A 20,785-nucleotide genomic window follows, 5' to 3' on the forward strand; every position below is an offset into this window, starting at 1 on the left:
TTCAGAAGGAGGTAGGCTGCAGTAGGTACTGGGAGATGAAGAAGCTTGCACAGGATAGAGTAGCATGGAGAGCTGCATCAAACCAGTCTCAGGACTGAAGACCACAACAACAACAACAATGAAATTTTGAGAATACGTTTGTCTATTAACATATGTAAGTGATTAATACTGCAAGATCACAGGGTAATAAAGGCGACCGATAAGGCATTGCAAATGTGAAATGCTGATACGTTAATAACCGCCAGAATGTTGAACGAGGGCATGCAAATGTGCATGCATTGTGTTGTACAGATGCCAGATGTCAGTCTGTGGACCGAGCGAGGTGGCGCAGTGGTTAGCACACTGGACTCGCATTCGGGAGGACGACGGTTCAATCCCGTCTCCGGCCATGCAGATTTAGGTTTTCCGTGATTTCCCTAAATCCTTTCAGGCAAATGCCGGGATGGTTCCTTTGAAAGGGCACGGCCGATTTCCTTCCCCGTCCTTCCCTAACCCGAGCTTGCGCAATGTCTGTAATGACCTCGTTGTCGCCGGGACGTTAAACACTAATCTCCTCCTCTCCTCCTCCTCCTCAGTCTGTGGCCTGGAGCTTCATGCCTGTTGCATTAGGTCGGTCGATACAGGGAAGTTTAATGCTGTTTGTGGATGACGCAGGAGTTGTCGTGTGATGATGTCCCACGTGTGCTCGATTGGTGAGTGATATGGTGATCAAGCAGGCTAAAGAAACATGTCCTCACTTTGTAGCATACTGGATTACACCAGTGGTATGTAGACGAGTTTTATCCAGTTAGAAAACATCCTCTGGAATGCTGTTCACGAATGGCTGCAGAACAGGTCGAATCACCAGACTGACGTACAGTTTTGTAGTCAGGGTGCTTGGGATAACCACGAGAGTGCTCCTGCTGTCGCAAGAAACCGCACTCCAGTTGTAGGTCTAGTGTGTCTTGGCCGCAACAGATTCGGTACAGCTCTAACAAAAACATGGCCTTCACTGGCAGCGAGAAAGAATCAGGTTTCATCAGAAAACACAACAGACCTCGACTCTGGCCTGCAATGAGCTCTCGGTTGACCACCACTGAACTCGCAAATGGCGGTGGTTTGGTGTCGGTGGTTCGGAGCTGTCCTTGAAGTAACTTGTTGCTCAGATTGCTACCGAACACGATGGTCTTCCCTCTCGATAGTGCCACGTGGCCGTCCGGAGACCGGTCTTCTTGTGACCGTACATTCTCGTGACCACCGCTGCCAGCAATCATGTAGCTGTAGTGGTTGCAGCCTACACTTCACAACCTCGCTCAGACACAGTGTGGTGTTGATAACGGTGTCTTCGTCGCGTTAAAGGAATTCTTGACTAACATCAACTCACCACGTCCAGTCTCAAAGGTAACTAACGCTCACGACCGTTACAGGGTGTATTTCAAGCACACCTGATTTACATCCTCATAGTGGCCCTACTAGCGCCACTCTCACGCGACTGTCATGAAATATGGATAGACCTCATCTTCCAGATATAGAAACACGCCTACCAGCCTTCGTTTATGTCGCACAACTCCTTCTTGGTGTTGCGATTTTTTTTCGATCAGGGTATAATTACGTGACGTATGCATTCATGGTGGAGGCGTGAGTAAATGCTAGTACGATCCAGAATGAATTTTCACTCTGCAGTGGAGTGTGCACTGGTTTGGAACTTTCCGCCAGATTGAAACTGTGTGCCGGACTTTGACTCGAACATTGGACATTCCCATTTCGCGTGCAAGTACTGTACCGGCTGAAGCATCCACTCAGTGCGGCTCACGACGCACCTTCACAGCTTTATTCCGCCTGTACCCCTTCCCCCACCTTCAGATCTTCACAGTAATTCTCCTGCATACATTGAGGGACTAGTAGTCTCGGAGAAAGAGGTTTGGAAGGTACAAGACGTACTGACGGAAATAGTGCTCTGCAGTCGCTTTATGAGGTGTGCTTGGATAGCTCAGTCGGTAGAGTACAAGGCCGCGAAAGGCAAAGGTGTCAGTTTTGATCTGCCGTGATTAATTATCATTGATGTACGTGATTTAAAACGATACTTAGGAGAAATAAGTTACTAGTTTAGGCCGAATTATTTCACGCATTTCTCTCGAAGGGCAACTGTGTTTCTTTCAGCATCTCTCTAATCTATAGCCCTATGCTTTGTTTTACGCTTATTATGCAGTAGTGCCTGTTTTTTAGAAGAGTCCCTCCCATCATGAACTGTTCTAATGGGTACATAACTATCCAGTGTGTGGTGAACTGTTCTTTTAAACTTGGTCCATAGTTCCTCTACATACTCCTCTTCTGAACTAGAAGTTTCAAGTTCCTCAACGAGATATACCACTACTGCTTTTTTTATGTTTACTGATCATATAAATGTTTCTACTTGATTCTGTCGCCCTTTGGACTTGGATAATCATTTTTCTACAATTGCCTCATAGTAACTTATACCTTACTTCCATGTGGACATGCTTAAAGAGATCAAGTGTGCCTCTTGCCATTAGATCGAACATATTTCTATCACGAGTCGGTTCCCGAACTATCTGTTTGAAGTAGTTTACAAAGAAGCATTTAGTAGCGTATCACAAGATGTCTTGTCACGCCCACTGCTTACAAAGCTGTAATTTTCTGTGGTGTGCGTACTGTAAGACCTTCGGTACACACACCATCAGATTAGTTGACTTGTCGCTCTAACGAAGTAGGCGAGTGTCAGCAATATGTCTCGTGGTCTTATCGTGGCGTGTTTATCTTCTGCCGTTAGGTCACACGATAGAAATGCCACTTGCACGCTTAGAGTAGCAGATTGACGGTGACCAACTTTAAACAGAACTTGATTAATTTTCACACACATTTATTAAAATAATAAAAATCATAGATATTACGTAACTTGATTCTGGATGCTTTTTACAATTGACAATCTGAAGTTCCTTTGGTCTTGGTACGTTAATCTTATTCTCACATATCTCTGATACTTGACAAAGTGTCTATTCATTTATCTTCATGCCTATGTACAGGAATATGGTAATCTAATTAGGCACAGACTGAAACTTGATTATAGACTGGTACAGACTAATGCAGACTGGTGCGGACTAACTCATCGGAGGTCTGTACACTAGTTATAATATTTCACGCGTTCAGGTATCACTGCGCGAGTGTGATCCGCGAGGAGAAAAGGTTCTACGTCAGCAGCAATCTCATTGGCTGCGTTACATATTAATACGCGGATCGGCGGAAGCAGAATTTGGTCCGTCTCTAAGACAGCGCCATCTCGTAGTGCGGAGACGGACGAGCGCTGCGCCTGCGCTGTTGTGCTTAGCGGGGCGCGCTCTAGTGGGAAAGTTGTGTACGCGCTGACTACGCGGAACTATGTACACAACATTTTCCCAATTGATTGTTGGATGATTTAAGTCTTCACAGTTAAGTACTGTACGACTGGGGAGCTTATGTACAAGTGAACTGAAGTTTTCGGTTATATCAGGAGGTGAATCTGGTGTTCGGTGGAAGGCTTCAGTTACAATTTCATCCTCACCTCTGGTACTCAGTCTTGCCCAAACCATGTCGCATGCAGTTTCAATTCCTGTCTCGGTGGATTTGAATTTCTTGAGATCAGCCTATCCTTTCCCTGTACCCTTAAACTTTCTCCAAAAATCTCGCTGCTATCAACTTCAGGTTTTAACCAGCTTTCTGTTCCTAGTGTTATATGAGTTTCACTGCTTTTCACGAACGCTTCAATCTCTGCAACTTCGTTGCACATGCTTCGGCAGTTTACTGCTAGGATTTTAATGCTCTATGTTTGGCATTTCTTTGGATCTTAGAATAATACTTCCAGATCTCCTCCAGCTACCGTTATCTGAACCGGAGAGCCACCTAATCTACGAAACCCTTGTGTGCTCCCCACACATAGTCAGCTACCTGGATAGCAACCTATGGTGTATAGTGCATACCTCATCCATTAAGGCGGACCCCACAATTCTCATCTCGATGGTGAAAGTCCAGGAAGTCACAGCCTCACTTGTCACAGAACCCTCGATGTCTCTGGTTCAGTCCTTCCACTCAACTCAGAGCCAGGGGGCCATGATCAGTTCTGGGGTCAATGCTGGAAACTGTTAGCTTCGTTGAAGCTCCGTCGCTGGAATGATCCAAGTATGACCTCTGGTCCCAGATGACGCCACTTTTTGTTCCACTGTGCGCCGCAATCTCCAGTTGGTTGCACCCCTTTCCCTCAACGCCTGCCAGAATAGCTTCTTCACCATGTTGAACGGTGGCAGGGGGGACGCATACACACCGAGTATACCTGGTATTCTTTCCTGTCCCTCAAAGTCCTTGCCCTAGGGGTGCCATTATTCGCCATAAGCTTAAACTTCTAGCGATTAATAGACCCCCCCCTTCCATTTTGTGTTCCTTCTCTTGACGTAGGACACAGCAGCTTTTCTTTCAGATGAATCAAGTCCCACTAGCCCAGTTTCACTTTGAATGGAAGACAGCACATCGAACTTGTCGGTTAGGGGGATAGGTATAACACGTCAATTCTTCTCTGATCCCTGCCTCCCACCTGCTGTTGTGCATCACTGTTAATGCACAACTACCACTGTCGGATAAACAAACCTCAGAACAGAGCAGTACTGATTGCAAGCTTGAGGGCGACGTGTAAAATAGACAGTACTATTGTCAACAGCATGAACCAAATACATAGGAAATTTAGATATTTAGGAGGGATAGTCCAACGCAGTAGGCAAGAATAGGAGGAAGTAATCAATAGGAGGGTATCAAAATTAGGCAAAAACTTTTACAATGAAAGGATAATCAGTTTTGGACTTAAGCTAAGACAGAAGTCCTCAGAGGAAAAAGTGTTTGATGCACTGGAAACTTCGGCTCTGGATGTAAAGGGGTCAGTGCACCGGTCTGGCAAACAATGCAAGGTGCTGCTGACCAGTGGTCAGATTTTCTGAATGGCCGACGATTGGGAATCTAAAACCGTCCGTAATTATGTAGCTCCAAAATGGATTACACAAACCTGTTTCCTGGAAAACAAGATCTGTGGCCGTAATAATTTCATGCCAAGCTGAAAACTTTTCAATAGGCACAGTACGACCTAACGTTGATTTCGTTGTGATAGTCATTGAAATTAATCAAATTTAGGTGTTATGATTTTTGTGATGAGAACGTAAGGTTTGTTGGTGACCGCTCACTGCAATTTCCCAAACCAATACGGACGAAATCTGGTTTCCTAACACTGTATGATGCCATAGCTTTAGCGGATTATTCATCGCGTATTAGTAGTAGGGGCAATTTGTAATTACCATATTTCTTTGTTGGCTGAAGTCACGCCAAAAATAAGAAAATAAATAAAGCGATGCTAGTGACCAAGTTATGTCTTGAGATACTCCAGTGCTTCAAAAGTTTCAAGAATATTGTAAAATGCCTTACTTTAGACCAAGGTTTGCTACAGGAAACACGTACGCCGCTTTGACTTAGACGTATCCCCATTATACGACTGAGACAAAGAGGAGGATGTCAACCACATCTTCTTGGTCCTAATGATCAGATACTGTTCTACGAGTCAAGTGCTACAACACCTGGCCAACACTGGGTACTCTTCCGGCTACTCCGACAACTGTGGCGTTATATCTAAAAGACTTTAGAATAAGACGCCTTTCATATTAATCTTCAGGTTAAGTGATGAAAAGTGGGTTGGCAAAGGGTAACTTACTTTGTGTGAACTCGTCCAAACAGCTAAAAGTCAAACAACCTACAGATGTCAACCGCGTCAGGTAAACGTGAGTGCAGTAAGTGAACACCTGACGGAAAGAGGATCTTGCATAAAATTTCCTTGAGGTTTTTTTTTTCTTTTTGCTAGCAGATGTGTAAAATTTTGTATGCTCCATTTGCAATAGAAACGGAAATTGTCGCCCGTAAATCTCAAGTGTTCAAATCCAATCTGGAACGATCTCACGCGAGGTACTTACGAGTCTCCTGCGATCAAATAAATAAAAACGTAGTACATAACAAAAGGCCTTTACTTACTTCCGTTGTTGGTCTCCTCAATAGACGCCCGGATACCTCCAGAGTTGGTGATGGCTATGGGAGCCTCCGTCCATCGCTGCGAATCGGAGCTGCTCTGCAGCACTGCCATCTGAAAGTAACAAAAACCAGTCATCAAGACTGCCTGTGTCACATTGGGTCACAGCGGCATCCACGTTTCCTCTCTTGGCGTATTGTACGAATTAACCACTAATTTGAGAGATCACGCTGAATGAAGTTTTAACAGATGTCTGTACCATTTGAACAAATTACAATACTGACGAAACAGGAAATGAGTTTGGGACATTTGGGACACCTTTCCTCCTTTGGTTCCCTCCTCAATCTTGTTGAACGTGCATTGTTTTTCACTTAGAGCTATAATCATAAAAAATCCGGACAGGTAGTAGGAGGGTTCGCATTCCTGGGGTTCCGTACACACTTAATTATTTGTATAGATAGTTCTTCTACAGGTTTTGATGAGTAAGTGTATGGGTGTCAAAATATGTGCAATAAATAACCTTCTCTTTTGACTGCATTGTTAGAACCTTAAATTCTTTGCAAAACCAAGGGACCGTAGAATTTCGTATTTGATGTATATTTCGATTTGATACCCTACCCATTTTTAAGAAAAAGGGGTCTTAACAGGCAGACAGACGAGTGAACGACAAAATGATCCTATAATGGTTCATTTTTACTAATTAAAGTAAAGAGCACTAAAAAAAGTAATAATCCTGGAAATAAGAGACAGTTAATACAAAAGTAAAATGGTGTTGCGTTGTTATGGCAACAGCGCAAACCACTAACACATGCAAATACTCGAATTCAGATTCGCCTACATTTTGTGTAAACAACTGATAACTGGAGACGAAAGAAACAGGTTTCCAGATGTGGTATTTCAGAAAGGTGCTCAAAATAAACGGACTGATAAGAAATGAGAAAGTCCTGCACAGGATCGGCGAGGAAAGGAATTTGTGGTAAACGCAAAGTAGAAGACGAAAGAGATTGATAGTATATGACGACAGAGTAACGTTGATGGTATTACAGGACGAAAATAGTAGCAGAAGTGAGAGATTGGTATATAAACAACAAGCGACTGACGACGATGGGAATGTTATTCTGAGGTGAAAATATTAGTATAGGAGAGTAAGTGGGTAATTGGTGGCGTAGTATTGAGCGAAAAGGCCGGCTTCGTCCAATTACGTCTAAGTATCACATACTGGGCCAATTAGAACAGAAGGTTTTCGCTGTTGTTTATACTTTGTGGCAACAATTCTATATCCCAAACGATAATCCAAAAGCGACGTAACACGCTTACGACACGTGTTATGTTTCTGTCACCACATTTGTCAGCCAAATGTTTGATTCACATCTATTTTCAGATTTTAAGGTGATTAGTCAAAGCTAGTGCATTTAGGTTTCATTGTCATAAGCAACTTTGGTTACAAAGCAAAACGCAAAGAGTAATAATAACGCATTCCAGTGCTTACCTGCTGTGAAACGTCGAGTCATGTAGACCCAAAGACTGGAAAGACGCTAAACGATAGTTAAAGTGTGAGTTAACCTTTGTGCAGGGCATGCAGACGTACAGTGCTTTTATGTCTTTAAATGCCATGTAAATATAGATTGGAAACACTGTTGTTAAGACCTATAGTGCTCAGAGCCATTTGTTTTAGTTATTTGTCTTCAAAACAATGCGGCCCAAGACGAATTCCTCTAGGGCTGTTACGCCTGTGCCAACCTTTTCATCTCAAAGTAGCACTTGGAACCAACGTGTTCAATTATCTGCAAAATATATTCCAATCTCCGTCTTTAACTACAATTTTTACCCCCCTAGCGCTGTGGAAATTATTCCCTGATGTCTTAACAGATATCGTCCTGCCCATTCTTCTGGTCAGTGTTTTCCATATAATCCTTTCCTCGACGATTGTGCGGAGAAACTCCTCATTCCTTATCAGGCCACCTAATATTCATCATTTTTTCTGTAGCACCACATTTCAAAGGGTTCGATTCTCTTCTGTTTCGGTTTTCCCACCGTCCATGTCTCTCTGCCATAGAATGCAGTATTCCAAACGAACATTGTCAGATATTCCTCCCTCAAACTGAGACCTATGTTTGATACTAGATGGCGAGGAGAGCCATTTTTGTCTTTTTTGCTTTTGATGTTCTTATTGCTCCGTCCGCCATTGGTTATTTTGCTGCCTTAACTTCGTCTACTTTGTGATCCCCAATGCTCATATTAAGTTTCTCCCTGTTCTCATTTCTGCTCCTTATAATTACTTTCGTCTTTCGTCGACTTACTGCCAATCAATATTGTGTACTAATTAGACTGTTCATTCCATTCAAAACATCCTGTAATTCTTCTTCACGTCCGATGAGGACAGTAATCTAATAAATGAATCTATCGTCGATATCCTTTCACAAGAAATTTTAATCCCACGCTTCTTTCTTATATTTCCGTCATTCCTTCTTCGATGAGCAGATTGGACACTAGAAGCGAAAGATTTCATCCCTTTTTAATGCGGGCACTACGTCTTCCACCCTTATTGTCTCCTTTTGGTTCTTGTACATACTGTATTACCCGTCTTTCTCTATAGCTTACCCTGTTTTGTCTCAGGATTTCGAACATCTTGTACCATTTCCGGGTCGACGAACCTTATGACCTTGTCCTGATTTTTCTTAGTGTTGTTTCCATTACCAACCACAAAGTCTCAACTGTCTCTCTGGTACTTTTGCCTTACCTACAGCCAAACTGATCGTCATTTAACAGATCCTCAGCTTTCTTTTCCATATTTCTATATGCATGAGATGTTGAGCTGATTGTGCGATTATCCTCGCACTTGTCGGCTCTTGCAAAATTCAGAATTGTGTGGATGATGTATTTCCGAAAACGTGGTGGTACCTCGTCAGTCTCATACATTCTAACAGCAACACGAATAGTCATTTTGTTGTCACTTCCCTCCAATGATTTTAGAAATTCCGGTGGAATATTATCTGTCCCTACCGCATTATTTGATCTTAAGTCCTCCAAAGCTCTTTTAAATTCTGATTCTAATACTGAATCACCTATCTCTTCCCTACCATCTCATCAGGTGAGTCCTCCTCTTCATAGAGGCCTTTAATGTACTCTCCACCTAAGCGCTCTTCCTCTGCATTTAACGTAGAATTTCCGTTGCCCTCTTAATGTTACCACACTTGTTTTTAAGTTCACCGAAGGTTATTTTGACTTTTCTATACTCTGAGTCAGTATCTCTGACAATCATATTTTTTTCGATTTCTTCACATTTTTCATGCAGCTATTTCGTCTTAGCTTCTCTGGTCTTCCTATTTATCTCGTTCCTAAGCGACTTACATGTCTGTATTCATGAACATTTTTGTACTTTCTTCTTTTGTCGATCAGCTGATTTTTTTCTGTTCTTATCCATGGTTTCTACCCAGTTACCTTCCCTATACGTAAGTTTTTCAGTCCGATTTCCCCACCGACAGATATACGCTGAGGTGACAAAAGTCAATGGATCGCAACATGTACAGCGAACGTATCCGTTATGCCAGTGCGGCAAAATTTGGCGTTAATAGGCTATGGAGCTATGGCAGCAGGCGACTGACGATAGTGACTTTGCTAACAGCACGATGTCGCCTGCAGCACCTCTCCTGAGCTCGTAAGCATATCGGTTTCATCGTAATTTCTGGGAATACGTGGCATGGTCAGATGGATTCCGATTTCAGTTGGTAAGAGCCGATAGTCTGATTCGAGTGTGCGCAGACCCCACGAAGCCGCGAACCCAAGTTATCAAAAAGGCACCGCGCGAGCTGGTGGTGCCTCCATAATGGTGTGGGCTGTATTTACATAGAATGGACTGGGTTCTGTGGTCCGAAGGAACGATCATTGACTGGAAATTGTTACGTTCGGCTACTTGGAGACTGTTTGCAGCCATTCGTGGACCTCGTGTTCCCAAACAATGATGGAATTTGTGTGGATGACAATGCGCCATGTCACCTGGCTACGATTGTTCGCGATTGGCTTGAAGAACATTCTGGATAATTCTCAGAGTATGCTGATAAAATAGCTCCATATTTAGCAATTATATACAACCACTCGCTCACAGAAAGATACGTACCTAAAGACTGGAAAATTGCTCAAGTCACACCAATACCCAAAAAGAGAAGAAGGAATAATCCCCTGAATTACAGGCCTATATCACTAACGTCGATTTGCAGTAGCGTTTTAGAATATATACTGTATTCGAACATTATGAAGTACCTCGAAGAAAACGATTCATTGACAAATAGTCAGCACGGATTCAGAAAATATCGTTCTTGTGAAACACAACTAGCTCTTTATACTCATGAGGTAATAAGTGCTATCGACAGGGGATGTCAAATTGATTCCATATTTTTAGATTTCCAGAATTTTCGACACCGTTCCTCACAAGCGTCTTCTAACCAAACTGCTTGCCTACGGGGTATCGCCTCAGTTGTGCGACTGGATTCGTTATTTCCTGTCAGAAAGGTCACAGTTCGTAGTAATAGACGGATAGTCGTCGAGTAAAACAGAAGTAATATCCGGCGTTCCCCAAGGAAGTGTTATAGGCCCTCTATTGTTCCTGATCTATATTAACGATATAGGAGACAATCTGAGTAGCCCTATTAGATTGTTTGCAGGAGACGCTGTCATTTACCGTCTTGTAAAGTCATCAGATGATCAAAACGACTTGCAAAATGATTTAGATAAGATGTCTGTATGGTGCGAAAAGTGGAAATTGACCCTGAATAAAGAAAAGTGTGAAGTTATTCACATGAGTACTAAAAGAAATCAGCTAAATTTTGATTACGCAATAAGTCTCACAAATCTGAGGGCTGTAAATTCAACTAAATACTTAGGGACTACAATTAGAAATAAACTAAATTGGAACGATCACATATATAATATTGTGGGTAGAGCAAATCAAAGACTGCGATTCATTGGCAGAACCATTAGAAGGTGCAACAGGTCTACTAAAGAGACTGCTTACACCACGTTTGTCCGCTCTATTCTGGAGTACTGTTGTGCGGTGTGGGATCCGCATCAGGTGGGACTGACGGATGACATAAAAAAAGTACAAAGAAGGGCAGCTCGTTTTGTATTATCGCGAAATAGGGGAGATAGTGTCACAGACATGATATGTAAATTGGAGTGGTAATCATTAAAACAAAGGCGATTTTTGTTGCGACGGGATCTCCTCATGAAATTTCAATCACCAGTTTTCTCTTCCGATTGCGAAAACATTCTGTTGGCACCCACCTACATAGGGAGAAATGGTGATCACGATAAAATAAATCAGGGCCCGCACAGAAAAATTTAAGTGCTTGTTTTCCCGCGTGCCTTTCGAAAGTGGAACGGTAGAGAGACAGCATGAAGGTGGTTCACTGAACCGTCCGCCAGGCACTTTATTGTGAATAGCAGAGTAATCACGTAGATGTAGATGCAGATGAATTTTTATGGATGACAATGAGCCATGTCACCTGGCTACGATCGTTCGCGGTTGGCTTGAAGAACATTCTGGATGATTCGAGCGAACTATTTGGCCACCCAGATCTCCCGACATGAATCCAATCGAACATTTAAAGAGACAGAATTGAGAGGTCTGTTCTTGCACAAAATCCTGCAGCGACAACAATTTCGCAATTATGGACGGCTGTAGAGGCAACATAGCTCAATATTTCTACAAGTGACTTCCAACGACCTATTGAATCTATGCCACGTCGACTTGCTGCACTACGCCGAACAAAAGGAAGTCCGACACCATATTAGGAGATATCCCACGATTTATGTCACCTCAGTTTATACCAAGTACCACATTGTACTTACCAACGCAACTTCCTTCTGACAACGTGCTTTAGTCGAAATGAAATCAAGCTGTGTGTGGGGGGGGGGGGGGGGGGGGGGGGGGGACGCACCTTTCCTTTTCAGTGTTGCGCTTATGTAATAAATATTGCAATATGGAGACCTGTTTTGACTTATCAGTATTTTCGTGGCACATAGCAGAAGAGAGCTCTGGAATGGACTGTAGCCATCTAAATTCACCGTGTGTTACTGATAAAATCCACAAGCTGTATCTGTGTCATCCGCCAATAGCGCTCAGAGTTTTACTTTTTATCGACACCAAGCACAAAGTGTCCACACCAATCCTTCCGACTCTGCTGCAGCCATACCTCGTCCAGCATCGCCCCAGTGATGAAGTTGCCCATGTTGCACTCCCCTTGCTTGCACGCATTGTTCGACGTGTCGAGAAGGACTTTGGTCTCCCCCACCTTGCGGGTCTCCAGTTCCTCCAGGCCTGCTTGCCATGGGGCCAGTGCTGCAAGAATCTCTGGGTCTGAAAAAGAAGGAAGGAGTTGAAGCAGCATCGGGACCACACTGCAAGTTATATATTTCTATCGGGAGTAATACATCCGTAACTTCCTTTCACGTGAACTCTGGCTGCTACAACCGGTGGAGGAGTGAACTCTAGTGTACTGTAAAATATACACATCCACTACTGTGAAGCGACAAGTGAAAATTTGAGGAGGGAGGCGTGCTAGGGTAGTCCCTCCAGATGTGCCAGGGTGGCATAGTGGTTGGAGCATCTGCCTAGTGAGCAGGAGACACGGGTTCGAATCCCAGCCTTGGTACAAATTTTCATTTGTCGATTTAGTTTGCATACATAGATCATAGATATTTGAGACTTGAGAAGGTCTTTGGAACCATATAGTATCGTTTGATAGACATCTACATTGTGCGCTCGGCTAGAGTGCCTATGACTAATACGGGATAGACATCCGGACTTACTGCTTTTGAGAAATGCAGCACACGAAAGGAATGCTCTGAATCGTTCCAAAATCGGAAAATGTGTAGAGCAGTGGAGCCATAGTAATTGATTAAGATTGTGGAGAGATATTGTGCACGTAGACCCAACGGCTTCCAGACTAGACGGGTCTATCACGGCACGCTCTCTCGGTGAAGAGCCGTTGAAGGAACTGGAAACGTGCACGTTAAGTGCCGGTATGCCTTATCGACGTCAGAGAGCACAATGTCAGAATCTGAGCGATTCGAAAGGAATGGAATCGTTGGTATTCAGGAAACGAGTTTGTCACTGTGGCTCGTATGGGACGCTCTCCTGCGACAATGATACGGGTGTGGAACCCGTGGACAGAGGAGAGTCGAATACAGCGGCGATGAGCGGGTACTGAACTACATTGTGTGATCACAGGATGGGATGACTGCCGATTTGTCCACATGGTAGTAACCGACAGAAGAACTTTGTCCATACTGTTTTCTCGACTCTGGAGCACTGTAGCGGGTGCAGACATGTCTGCATCCAACGTTCAGAGCCATGCTGAGGCCTGGGCTTGTGGTACGCATGCTGTTTTTTCATCTTCCATTGACCATAACACCACCAATGCTTCGGACTGCAGTGGGCACGTCAGAGCCGTCACTGGCATGCTGAATGACAAAATGTCTTGTTTCCAGACGAGTCTCGCTTCAGCTTGTTCTACGGTGATGGCCACGTAAGTGGTGAAGACAATCGGGCAGACCGAATTATTGAACCGCACAGCAGACAAATGCCAATGGTGATGGTTTGGGTCGTCATTCGCTACAACTTGCGATATTGTCTCCTAGTGATTCAGCACAACCTGAGCAGCAATCACTACACCACGGAGGTTTTAGATGACGATGATGATTGGTTTGTGGGGCGCTCAACTGCGCGGTCATCAGCGCATGTACAAAGTCCCAGTTTTTTCACAGTCCAATTTTTTTCACAGTGAATGATGAGGATGATGATGAAGTGATGAGAACAACACAAACACCCAGTCCCCTGGCGGAGGTTTTAAAAACAGAGACGCTTACCCTCCTGCAGGTAGCTCCATATGCCATATTTAAGGAGAACAATGTCCGGCCACATGTGGAGAGGAATGTGCGAACCTTCTACGAAGAACGACGGGTACCACCGCTTCTCTGGTCTGCCCGTTTGCCTGGCATGTCACCTATCAAAAATGTCTGGGATATGGTCGGTCTGCAACGTCTGTTCTGGACCTCCTGTAACCGTTCTCAATGCTTTGTGGACGCGCCTGCAAATCCTATGTCAGGGTGTTCTGCAGGTACTTTTACTGAAGAATATGGCGGCTTCACGCCGCACCGAATCCTCACAGCCAAAGTGCATATAAAATTCTGTAATTCATTTCACTTGCTCAGTACATTGTTAAATCACTAACCAAAAAAATGGTTCAAATGGCTCTGAGCACTATGGGACTCAACTGCTGTGGTCACCGAGCGAGGTGGCGCAGTGGTTAGACACTGGACTCGCATTCGGGAGGACGACGGTTCAATCCCGCGTCCGGCCATCCTGATTTAGGTTTTCCGTGATTTTCCTAAATCACTCCCGGCAAATGCCGGGATGGTTCCTCTGAAAGGGCACGGCCGACTTCCTTCCCTAAACCGATGAGACCGATGACCACGCTGTCTGGTCTCCTTCCCCAAACAACCAACCAACCAACCAACTGCTGTGGTCATAAGTCCCCTAGAACTTAGAACTACTTAAACCTAACTAACCTAAGGACAGCATACAACACCCAGCCATCACGAGGCAGAGAAAATCCCTTACCCCGCCGGGAATCGAACCCGGGATCCCGGGCGTGGGAAGCGAGAACGCTACCGCGCGACCACGAGATGCGGGCTAAGTCACTAACCTTTGGAATAAATTGCACAGTAATCATATGTCTCCGCATCGGTGTTCCAATTTTGTAGAGCGGTTGGTTGATGATTGATTTGGGGGAGGGGACCAAACAGCGAGGTCATCGGTTCCATCAGGATGGGGTAGGAAGTCGGCAGTGCCCTTTCATAGGTACCATTCCGGCATTTGCCTGAAGCGATTTAGGGAAATCACAGAAAACCTAAATCAGGATGATCGGATGCGGGTTTGAGCCGTCGTCCTCCCGAATGCGAGTCCAGTTTGCTAACCACTGCGCCTCCTCGCTCGAGTGTACATGTACATTTCCCTCCTAAGAATCATCAGGCGCGTTTCCCTGTTTTTTCGACAGATATTCGCAGCTTTGTTTTTGCAATGTGTAACCGTAGTCGGCCAAACAAATATTGCTAGAGATCTCTATTATATTTTAACCAATGTCGATGGAAAGCATCGATTTGTTTCCCATTACAAGGAAAATTGTTTTTAATGCGGAAGTTTACGTGCTTGTTCGATAGAGCGGTCCCAAATTAGTCTAGTGCGATGTTCGTTTTATCAATATCTATTAGCGAAGAATGACTAGTACTCCAATATCGACAGCATCTCCCTGGCCACGAAGTACCGCTGGTCAGTCGCTGCTACGGTACTGGTTATTCTTCGTATTTTACTGCCCGTGTCAATACAGTGCACAAAATATCAGATCAGCAGTATTTGTTTGGAATAATTCCAGCCACACGCTAGCAAAACATCTTAGAAAATGCTCCTGACGACTCTTAAGATAGACATACAGTGAGAGTTTTTCGCTCTCAGGGAATTTTTGCGGGTAATATGTGACGTGTAAACAGTGTCGAAGTCAGCTATCCGACATTATTAGTGTGTGGAGCAAGATCTCAGGTAGTAGCACTCTGAGAGTTTAGGCCTCTCGTGTAGACAGCAACCTTCATCTGACGAGAGGGGGCTCGCTGTATCTCGCAGACCAGATAAACTATACCGGATTGTCGGGAGAGTTGAGAGTATATGGAGAGTGGTGAGCGGCCATTTTTTGTCCCAGATTTGTGCCTTACCTCACAGTTTTCTACACTACCACATCTCGGTAATTTAATTTGTCGCACTCATTAAATAAAATTAACCAACAAAACTGCGTGTTTTGAGCCTATTATACGTCGTTATGAGCCCTTATGTGTGACCGTGGCACGTTTCTGAGCGAAGAAATCGCCCACTTTACCTCCTAAACGAACTGTACCAGCAGTTAGCCTATTTCGAAAGTTCTAGGTCTAAACAATCCTACGCAGCAAATAACATATAAATATGTCACAGACATATTATATAGAATTACAAACAAACATTTAAAAAAATGGTCAATGAGAGACTAGATCCCACGTTAATTTGAAAATATGAATAAAAGACTAGCACGCTACCCACGGCGCAGCATCAACACTACAATAACACGCTTTATAAGCATGTAGTAGCACTGTGGAACAGTTGAGACTACTGTCGCGATGGATACGCATGTTGGGTGAATATCAGCGATGTATCGGCAAAACAAGTAATGAAGAAAGCTACCAGGAAGTGGACACAAGACGAAACTGTGCACTTAATTAGTACGTACACGGAAAGGTCAGAGTTCTGAGACGTACAGTTCAAGAGCGCCCTTACAATAATTTGTAGGGATGAGATAGTCAAACCGGTGCTGGGTGGGTGGGGGGGGGGGGGGGGTTATGAAGTATTATTATATTTTGGAAGGCGAAAGGCGACTTGTAAGTAGTAGTAATAAAGTTCCAGTTCCAACCCTGTTAAAACCTGCATAACATCGACTTTTAAATCATTTTTTGAAAGAAATCACCTCAGTACACTATTTTTCTTCCTTTGCATGAGAGCAAGGGGTGGTATGCCCCGCCCCCTCCCCCAAATTGGCCCAGGGTATGGGCGCACTTGGTACAGTTAATGGACTACAGGAACTGAGATGAAAAGCAAAGATTGGCTACAGTTTTTGACGCATCCACAGAAGAAATTTGCCAGAATATCCACAGTTCAAGGAGCGAGGCAAAGTAGTTTTATAACTCAGATTAACTAACACACAGAAACAAGTAAAGCTACGTTTGAAACGTAGTCATTTTGGAACATGTAAAGTTGCCATTGAACTTCAAGTGATACAGCTGTATTTTGTATGACATATTACTTAATGATTTTATTTTTATTTTCTGTGTTGAAGAACAAACCTTCAGGAATTTACGAATGGCTACTTAAGTCAATACAAGCAAAAATGTTCAAATAAATATACGTCTGGAAATGATCCGTTTGTCAGATACCTGCCCTATGTGGCTTTCGAACGTCTACGGATATCAAGATAAAACTGGTGTAAAGTTATATCATCGCACTTGTACTTTATCAGATATTAAATAGAATAAACGTAGCTCATGCTAGAAATATTAGTGTCACAAACATGCTGTCTTTAACACTAATGGAGTTACGCATAATAGTATCTAGACTGTTAATAATGCTTCCAATTATAAAGAGTATTTCTTCCATCTCCATGGCTGTCTTTCTCCAAAATTTCGATTTTATTGTCGATTTCCCATCACAAGCTGTACAATGAAATTGTTGTATACGCCAGAATCATCCCGTCGTCTAACCCGCGCTCTTATCCAACACTAGCATGGTCGTTTTGCGTTTTTTCTTTGCCACTAAAAATTTTAGAAGTGCGGGTGCAGCCCGACGCCTTTCCATCGCAACCTCTTCCTTTGCGTGCAGAACCACGACAGAAAAATCTCGTGGAGACTGATCTCTCGGCTCTCACCGACATCCTGCTGTGTGTGGACGCGTGCCAAACTCTCTGAGAGCGAAAAACTCTAACATGTATCCCAGCGCTTAGGAGGGACACTAATATATATGCTGAAGCGCCAAAGAAACTGGTATAGGCATGTGTATTCAAATACAGAGATATGTAACCAGGCAGAATAAGGCGGTGCAGTTGGCGATGCCTATGCAAGACAATAAGTGTGGCGCAGTTGTCAGATCGGTTACTGCTGCTACAATGGCAGGTTATCAAGATTTAAGGGAGTTTGAAGATGGTGTTACAGTCGGCGCACTAGCGATGGAAAAGAGTATTTCCGAGGTCGCGATGAAGTGGGGATTTTCCCGTACGACCGATTCACGAGTGTACCGCGAGCAGATGCGCAAAACTATACGAGGTGTGGCTAGAAAAAAACCGGACTAGTACTGGTGAAACAATAAAACGAATGCAATAAGGCTGAAAGTCGCGTGGCCTGTCACGTGACTCTCGCTCCGCCTACTGCTCGAGTTTCATCTGCCTCCTGCACTCAGTCTGCCCGTGGCGTCTGTTTTAAGTAGTTGACGTTTTGTCTGTGCGTCGGAAAATGTTGAGTGTACAGAAAGAACAGCGTGTTAACATCAAATTTTGTTTCAAACTAGGAAAATCTGCAAGTGAAACGTTTGTAATGTTACAACAAGTGTACGGCGATGTTTGTTTATCGCGAACACAAGTGTTTGAGTGGTTTAAACGATTTAAAGATGGCCGCGAAGACACCAGTGATGACACTCGCACTGGCAGACCATTGTCAGCAAAAACTGATGCAAACATTGAAAAAATCGGTAAACTTGTTCGACAAGATCGCCGTTTAACAATCAGAGCAGTGTCTGAGTTAACAGGAGTTGACAAGGAAAGTGTTAGGCAGATTCTTCATGAAATTTTCAACATGAACAAAGTGTGTTCAAAAATGGTTCCAAAGTGTCTCACAATTGAACAGAAGGAACGCCGAAGAATGATTTGTTCTGACATCCTGGAAAACATTGAAAGTGATTCCACCTTCTTACAAAATTACTTGCGATGAATCGTGGTTTTTTACTTACGATCCCGAAACTAAACGCCAATCGATGCATTGGAAAACTCCTGGTTCTCCACGACAAAAAAAAGCACGAATGTCAAAATCGAAATTCAAGGCAATGATGATTTTTTTTTTTTTGACATCAAAGGGATTGTGCACATTGATTGGGTACCAGAGGGACAAACAGTGAATCAGCATTACTACATTAGCGTCCTGGCTACCCTACGTGAGCGAGTACGGAGAAAACGGAACGATTTGTGGAGAAAAAAGTCATGGATCCTTCACCAAGACAATGCCCCAGCTCACAGTGCGTTGTCAGTGAAGACGTTTTTGGCAAAACACAACATTCCCATCTTAGATCATCCGCCCTACTCACCTGATTTGGCCCCCTGTGACTTTTTTCTTTTCCCTAAAGTCAAGTCAGCTTTGAAAGGAACTAGATTTGAGACTGTTGAAGCAGTAAAAGAAAAAGCGACGGAAGTAATGTATGGACTTACCGAAAATGATCTGCAGCATTGCTATGAACAGTGGAAAATTCGTATGGAGCGGTGTAGAGACCGAGGAGGAGAGTACATTGAAGGAGATAACATGAAATTGTAAATAATTGTAAATAAATGTTTCTTCCAGCATCAGTCCGGTTTTTTTCTAGCCGCACCTCGTATACCTATATCTCTGTCGTCGATCTGTTGTAGAATTTTAGAACATGTTTTTTGCTCGAGTATCATGTCGATTTTGGAAACCCAGTATCTACTATGTAGGAATCAACATGGATTCCGGAAACAGCGATCGTGTGAGACCCAGCTCGCATTATTTGTTCATGAGACCCAGAAAATATTAGATACAGGCTCCCAGGTAGATGCTATTTTTCTTGACTTCCGGAAGGCGTTCGATACAGTTCCGCACTGTCGCCTGATCAACAAAGTAAGAGGCTACGGAATATCAGACCAGCTGTGTGGCTGGATTGCAGAGTTTTTAGCAAACAGAACACAGCATGTTGTTATCAATGGAGAGACGTCTACAGACGTTAAAGTAACCTCTGGCGTGCCACAGGGGAGTGTTATGGGACCATTGCTTTTCACAATATATATAAATGACCTAGTCCCATGCGGCTTTTCGCGGATGATGCAGCATTAGAAAATTGTAGCGAAATGCAGGAAGATCTGCAGCGGATAGGCACTTGGTGCAGGGAGTGGCAACTGACCCTTAACATAGACAAATGTAATGTATTGCGAATACATAGAAAGAAAGATCCTTTATTGTATGATTATATGATAGCGGAACAAACACTGGTAGCAGTTACTTCTGTAAAATATCTGGGAGTATGCGTGCGGAACGATTTGAAATGGAATGATCATATAAAATTAATTGTTGGTAAGGCGGGTTCCAGGTTGAGATTCATTGGAAGAGTCCTTAGAAAATGTAGTCCATCAACAAAGGAGGTGGCTTACAAAACGCTCGTTCGACCTATACTTGAGTATTGCTCATCAATGTGGGATCCGTACCAGATCGGGTTGACAGAGGAGATAGAGAAGATCCAAAGAAGAGCGGCGCGTTTCGTCACAGGGTTATTTGGTAACCGTGATAGCGTTACGGAGATGTTTAACAAACTCAAGTGGCAGACTCTGCAAGAGAGGCGCTCTGCATCGCGGTGTAGCTTGCTGTCCAGGTTTCGAGAGGGTGCGTTTCTGGATTAGGTATCGAATATATTGCTTCCCCCTACTTTACCTCCTGAGGAGATCACGAATGTAAAATCAGAGAGATTCGAGCGCGCACGGAGGCTTTCCGGCAGTCGTTCTTCCCGCGAGCCATACGCGACTGGAACAGGAAAGGGAGGTAATGACAGTGGCAGGTAAAGTGCCCTCCTCCACACACCGTTGGGTGGCTTGCGGAGTATAAATGTAGATGTAGATGTAGATGTAGATATCAGGAGTCCGCTAATACATCAAATCTTCGACATCTCTGCGGCCGGAAAAAGATCCTACACGAACGGGGCCAACAACGACTGAAGAGAATCGTTCAACGTGACATTAGTGCAACCCTTCCGCAAATTGCTGCAGATTTCAGTGCTGGGCCATTAACAGGTGTCAGCATGCGAACCGTTCGACGAAACATCATCGATATAGGCTTTCGGAGCCGGAGGCCCACTCGTGTACCCTTGATGACTACACGATACAAGGCTTAACGCCTCGCCTAGGCCCGTCATCACCGACATTA

General features: G+C 43.9%; 1 protein-coding gene across 1 annotated transcript in view; it reads right to left on the reverse strand.

Moving 5' to 3' along the window:
• Nucleotides 1-20,785, reverse strand: part of LOC124595229 (apyrase-like) — a 162,959-nt gene that overhangs the window by 21,777 nt on the left and 120,397 nt on the right. Inside the window, exons 5-6 of the mRNA XM_047133884.1 lie at nucleotides 12,217-12,380; nucleotides 6,031-6,139 (exon numbers count right to left, since the gene is read on the reverse strand). Coding sequence (XP_046989840.1) covers nucleotides 6,031-6,139; nucleotides 12,217-12,380 — 273 coding nt within the window. The remainder of the gene's footprint in view (nucleotides 1-6,030; nucleotides 6,140-12,216; nucleotides 12,381-20,785) is intronic.

This window comes from Schistocerca americana, chromosome 2 (assembly GCF_021461395.2).
Source record: "Schistocerca americana isolate TAMUIC-IGC-003095 chromosome 2, iqSchAmer2.1, whole genome shotgun sequence".
In the NCBI taxonomy this organism is placed as follows: Eukaryota; Metazoa; Arthropoda; class Insecta; order Orthoptera; family Acrididae; genus Schistocerca; species Schistocerca americana.